Genomic DNA, 6,535 nt, shown 5'->3' on the forward strand with positions numbered 1-6,535 from the left:
ATATGGTATGGGATTTCCATTCATTCATATATTGTTCATGTAAGGGCTCTATAGGCCTCTGGTGTGCAGTAAAGGCATATTATTTATCAGAAACTAATTATCTTTTTTTTTTAGAGTGAACTTATTTTGTTATTGGCTTTCAACTTTAAAGTTTAGTATAAAAATACATTAAGAGTAATTGTCATTCCAGTACAGCAAAACAAAAAGCAATTGAGGGAGATCTTTTGAAAGAATATGTACTTTATTTTTTTTTTCTGTTGTTTTTAAATAATCTTGTTGTAAACACATCTACATAAAACAATGATTTGAAAGATGACCTTATAAAATAATTCTGTCATCATTTACTCACCCAAACCTGTATGAATTTCTTTCTTCTGCTGATCACAATATTTTGAAGAAAGTAGGATAAAAATACTATGGAAGTCAACAGGGGTCCATCAACTGTTTAGTTCTTCATACAGGTTTGGGACAACTTGAGGGCGAGTAAATGATGAACTATCCCTTTAAAGACTAATAAAGAAAACCATTATTCAAAGAGAACACAACTGTAGTAAAGCCAACAAAACAATCTGAAAGCATGACATCTTGTTATATTACTCAATCCTGAAAGCGCGTTCTCTCTCTCCGCTGTTCCTGACATTACCGTAATCATAGTAATATGCGCACAGGTTTTTTCTTCTTTTAAATAAAATCTGTCTTGACTGAGTATTTTTAAACTGCGGCTGGAGTGACCAGTGGGAAACCTGGTAGTTTGGTGATGCTCTGTTATAAAGACATGATAACTTTCTCTGGGATTGATCATATGAGTATGTGTTTATTGCACTGCCTGTATTTCAGTAAGTTAGACTTCCTGATAATACAAGTGAACTTCCATAAGTGAAAGTAAAACTGTTCTGCGTACATTTCACGAACATGAGCTTCCAGTCATGATTGTTTTGGTTTAATTTAGCATTTGAAGATGCACCAGACGAGGCAGTGTTTTGATGTCAGCACTGCTGATGATCGCTGATGGTACGTACCCTATTATATTATGATTAGCTATATTCTTAGGAATCGCCGCTATCCAGCGTTTGCTGGGTGGTAATGGCGTCCTCAGAGCGGGTGGATTTGGATTGGATGTCACGTAGACACGGTGAACTCGAACAGATTAAAGTTTCGGTGGAACAATGTGTTTTGGCTGTAGGAGAAGTTGTTGGTTTCAATAGTATATTATCAGCTTCTTGTATGATAGGATTTCTTGATATGCCTACTATTGATAAAGTGAACAGCATCGTACAGAAGGGCGTTGTTATACAGGAGACCTTTACTCCCGTAATGCCGCTGCTTCAGCCAGAAAAAACTTTTGTTGTCCAATGTTTCCCCGTTCATTAAAGATGAACTCTTGCTTACAGAGAGCTTCAAAGGCATGGTAAAGTAGTGTGCCAAATGAAAAAGATCCCGCTTGGCTGTAAATCACCACTACTTTAAGCATGTTGTTTGTTTTAGACGACAGGTTTATATGGTTTTGAAGAACGATGCAGATGATTTGAATGCGGCTTTCAAAATTAGAATCGATGGGTTTGATTACTGTATGTAGTTTTTGCCTCCTCTAATATTATGAAATGTTTCCGATGTGGAAAGGAGGGCCACATTAAGTGCATGTAGAGCTAATGATGCTGAAACTGTAGATAATGAAAGGATGTGTGGGAGTGCTGAAGCTGAGACCAGTGCCGCTTCTGCTGGGGAAGATATGCATGTGGAAGCTGGGAGAAGTGAGACTGCTGAGGATGAGGAAGAGGAAGATGTGGAGAGTGTAAAGGAACACGTCAGTGACACAATGATGATTAGTGTAGACAAAGTAGAAAATGAAACTGATGTATCACATGATGATGTATATGGCAGAATCTATAGAGGCTGAAGAGAGTTTGGACACTGAGATGATGAGGGATGAAGGACTTTTTAAAACTCCCTCTACTAAAAGAAAAAGAGTAAAGTAAAGCCCAAAGCGTAAGAGCACTGGTCAGGTGACAGACTCAGCTTAGGGCTGGGTGATATGGCCTAAAAAAAAAAATCGCAGATTTTCACTTTTTTTTATTTTATTTAAATTTTAAAATCATATTTTATTTTCCCCCCTACTTAAAATCAATCTGCAGATGACAAAGAATTTTTTCAAAACAAGTTTTAACTTTCTTTTGTTTTGATTTTCCCTTCTGGGATTTGATCTGGATTTCCCCCTTGGGGTTAAAGTGCAATCAGAAACAACAAGCCAGAAAGACAAGATGGCAGGCCCTGCCTTTGTAAACAGTGAAAATGTAACATGACATAAAATGGGTGGATTGTGATTTGGGGATGTAAAAAAAAAAAGTCATAATATCATAATAAGTGTAGCCTATTGTCGTTGTCAAAACTTTTGGTAACTAAACAGAATTGTATTAAGTTAAGTGACAACACAATGTTTACATGGTACAATGACTGGTCTGCTACTGTTTTTATTATTGCTTGACACAAATTTCACAATTTCAATTCAATTCTTGTGATTTGATTCTGATCTTGATTCAATATTGATTCCTCTGGATACATATTAGGTACATTAGATATGTTAATGTGTTATGTTAATTGTTCTCCCAAAAAAAATTTCAAAAAAAAAAAATCACCTAATGCTGTAACCATGAAGAGCCCTGTCAGCTGGTATTATTATTAAAGGTTAAAAATAACATCTCAAATTAAATATAATGCGTTTTTTATAATAACGTTAGAATATTTTAATGATACAGGGAAAAAATAAAAATAAATATGTAATAGTTATCAAATTTAATTCAATTCAATTCAAATTTATTTGTATAGCGCTTTTCACAATACATATTGTCTCAAAGCAGCTTTACAGAAAGTGCATTTCAGAAATGTACATAGAAAAATACAGTTAGTTACTCATGCATTAATTTAGGGCATAACATATCGCCGGCGTCGAGTCGTCTCCTCACAAGCGTGGAGTCGTCTCCTCACGGGCGTGGAGTCGTCTCCTCACGGGCGTGGAGTCGTCTCCTCACGGGCGTCGGGTCGTCTCCTCACGGGCGTGGAGTCGTCTCCTCACGGGCGTGGAGTCGTCTCCTCACGGGCGTGGAGTCGTCTCCTCACGGGCGTCGGGTCGTCTCCTCACGGGCGTGGAGTCGTCTCCTCACGGGCGTGGAGTCGTCTCCTCACGGGCGTGGAGTCGTCTCCTCACGGGCGTCGGGTCGTCTCCTCACGGGCGTCGGGTCGTCTCCTCACGGGCGTGGAGTCGTCTCCTCACGGGCGTCGGGTCGTCTCCTCACGGGCGTGGAGTCGTCTCCTCACGGGCGTCGGGTCGTCTCCTCACGGGCGTCGGGTCGTCTCCTCACGGGCGTCGGGTCGTCTCCTCACGGGCGTCGGGTCGTCTCCTCACGGGCGTCGGGTCGTCTCCTCACGGGCGTCGGGTCGTCTCCTCACAGGTTTCGAGTCGTCTCTGCATGGGTGTTGGGGCATCTGAAGTTTCCATGAGAGGCTGGATACAAACTGGAGCTGACGAACTCTATTTACCTTTTTAACGACAGAAAAGCAGATGGGAAATTATTAGCGTAGCTGCTGTTCATAATATTAATGCATTCAATCTGATTCAACTGGAGTATAAAAGGTAAGTATTATGTGAACGCTTGGCTAAAGAGATGCGTCTTTAATCTAGTTTTAAACAGGGACAGCGAATCTGAGCCTCGAACAACATCAGGAAGGCCATTCCAGAGTTTAGAAGCTAAATGTGAAAATGCCCTCCCTCCTTTAGTGGACTTAGATATCCTAGGAATGACCAGAAGCCTCGAATTTAGTGATCTTAAAGAGCGCGATGGATTGTAGGGCGATAGAAGTTCCGTTAAATACCCTGGAGCTAAACCATTTAGGGCTTTATAGGTCATTAGTAATACTTTGTAATTGATACGGAACTTAATAGGTAACCAGTGTAGAGATGATAGAATTGGTGTTATATGATCATATTTTCTTGACCTAGTAAGAACTCTAGCGGCGGCATTTTGGACTAACTGTAGCCAGGGACGGATTATGGCGATGATGTGCCCTGGGCACGGATGTCTCAAAGGCCCCCTTCACCAATTTTTTGGACAACAGTGTTGCACCTGTATGCACAGGCGCCGCAATAGGGCAGGCAAGCCAGGCATTTTAAGGGGGCCCCCGAGGGCTGATCATTTAAACAATCAGAAATGTTAATATAAAGACGCAGAAACATCTCTGCATCCCCCTTAGTGGGCCCCCTCTCTCGTTACGCTCGTTATGCTTTTACCTTTTTCAAACTGGTGCAGCACTTACTCGCGGTTGCTAGAAAATGCATGATTTGATTTGTTAAACATGAAAAGGACTTATCCGTCTGGCATGGCAGCTCGCTCTAACTTTAACCTAGATAAATGCATATCCAAAGTGTTTGTGCGGAGTGTGCAGCGCGCACTGCATGGCAGGCGTCGGCGCGAACACTTGCAGTTTCCTATCAACAGTGGAAACAACTTGAAATACTCAATCTTTGTTCACTCAATCAGTCGCAAGTAGCTACTTTTATTTTCGTAAACTCACAATAACAAGAAAACGTTGTGCTTTTGTAAAATAAAATAAAACAAACAGGGTGCGCTTTCATGGTCTCCGTGGCGTGAACTGGAGCGCGTCTCAAAAATGAACTGAAACACAGTGTATAGCCTCACAGACATGATGAATATTTCTATATAAAGCTTGAAATGTCCACTTTTAAACGAAAAAATTCGAATCGAAAGCAAATACCGGCTGATTAGGCTGATATATGAAAGGTCCATTTCTCTCTAAAGGCGCATCCATTTTACAGCGGAGATATAGATATGTTTGCAGCCGACACTGATTTAAAAATATATTTTTTTATTATTAAACAATAAAAATGGCTATTTAAAAAAAAATTAAAAAATTTTTTTTAGACATAATAATTCATTAGCCTGCTTTTGCCGGTGCTTTGCGGCAAGATTTATGCATGAAATTAATATTAACGTGAGATTAGTCAATTCTAATCAATGCATTTAGTCAATGGCAATTCTAATCAATGCATTTAGGCTAGTTGACATTTATTTAATTAGTAATTCTAGTATCCAGGTATTTACGTTAAATTAGTTGAGTTAACAATTAGTTAATGAACTAAAATAATAAAACAAAGATTAAATTAAGATGCTATATAGCATTGCTTGTTCCACCACAAAAGACACTTTTTAAGGAGACAATCCGTTACACATTTGAAGATTTACTGTATCTTGATGATTGTTGTATTGTATTTTATCTTCTGTTATAAAGATGAAGATTGACATTTCGTTAAAAAATTAAGCCCATAGGTTTTAAACTCATTTTTGTTTTGGTTTTTGAGTAACCGTCTTCTACGCGTGACTTTTATATTACGCAATGCTTTTCACTCGCCTCTAGATGTCCCTGTTAAGAGGGACTGTCGGTACAGGATCCGTTCCACCTGCACGATCCGTTTCACGCATGCGTAGTAGACGCAGTAGAAAACGCACATGCGCAAATGATAATTCTGTTTTGCGACGATTTACGACACTGCACGATCTGTTCCATCAACTTCCATGCATATTATTTAAAAAAAAGAAATGCATATTATGTTCCTTATTGTCTTCTGTAAACAACATTGACGTTGGGCTGTTTAATCCGGCCCGTCGAGTATTTTAAAAAATCGTCTTAAGATCGCATTCATTTTGCCTTTTTCTTGCAATACTTTTTGCAGTATATATTGCGTTGCATATATTTGACAATCGGAATACCAGATATTTCATGCCATAGCTAACAAATGTAAAAAAGGAAAAATGACATAAAAGCAGCTCATCATTCATTCAGCGCTGTTGTGGCTGCGGTGTGTGTGTCACGTAACAAGCAATGACGCGTCACCATGGAAACCAAACAGACAGCGACTTAAGCGCATAGACTTGTTGTACGTTAATGTTTTTTCCTTTTTTGGAAACTCACTGAGAAACATTTTTTTTTTGGTAACCGCTTGCACACCTGTTTAGTTTTTCCTTTGATTTTTCTGCTATTTAGTTTCTTTGCTCCTCTGGATTTGTGGATGTATCCTGACTGATTCCATTTACCGACCTTTATCGCCCGGCTTTCGCTCCACTGTCTTCCATGTACAGTACAGAACCCGGTTTTGTTCATTAAATGTTCTGATCTGCCTTTGCTTTTTATGTTTTATTTTATTATACTTAAAATAAATTTGTATATTCGTTTATTTCGTTTTTTTCCACAAATGTATGACTTTTGGAAGTGCAAACTGATTGCCATATGCAGTTTTAATAAAGTTGAATTAACGTAGCCTTCTGTCATTTTTACTCTTCTAAGTGTACACTTGCAGGTGTTTTGTTTCTAATTTACTTTAATAAGGATACACAATATTTAAAAAGTATAGGCTATAATTATCTAACATCTGACTAATTAAAAATTAACCTCAAAACATAAAATGCTAAATGGGGGATAACGTTACACAAATATGCCGCAAGTTGTGCCATCGCATGCGTGGTTC

General features: G+C 38.9%; 1 protein-coding gene across 2 annotated transcripts in view; it reads left to right on the forward strand.

The window, feature by feature from the left end:
• Positions 1-858: 858 nt before the first annotated feature.
• Positions 859-6,535, forward strand: part of LOC309499518 (uncharacterized protein) — a 52,928-nt gene continuing 47,251 nt past the window's right edge. For both annotated transcript variants that reach the window (XM_082170789.1, XM_082170790.1), the window contains exon 1: positions 859-1,011. In XM_082170789.1, coding sequence (XP_082026915.1) covers positions 984-1,011 — 28 coding nt within the window. In that variant the 5' untranslated portion in view covers positions 859-983. The remainder of the gene's footprint in view (positions 1,012-6,535) is intronic.

The sequence above is a fragment of the Leuciscus leuciscus genome (genome assembly GCF_965113295.1).
Source record: "Leuciscus leuciscus genome assembly, chromosome: 1".
NCBI lineage: Eukaryota > Metazoa > Chordata > Actinopteri > Cypriniformes > Leuciscidae > Leuciscus > Leuciscus leuciscus.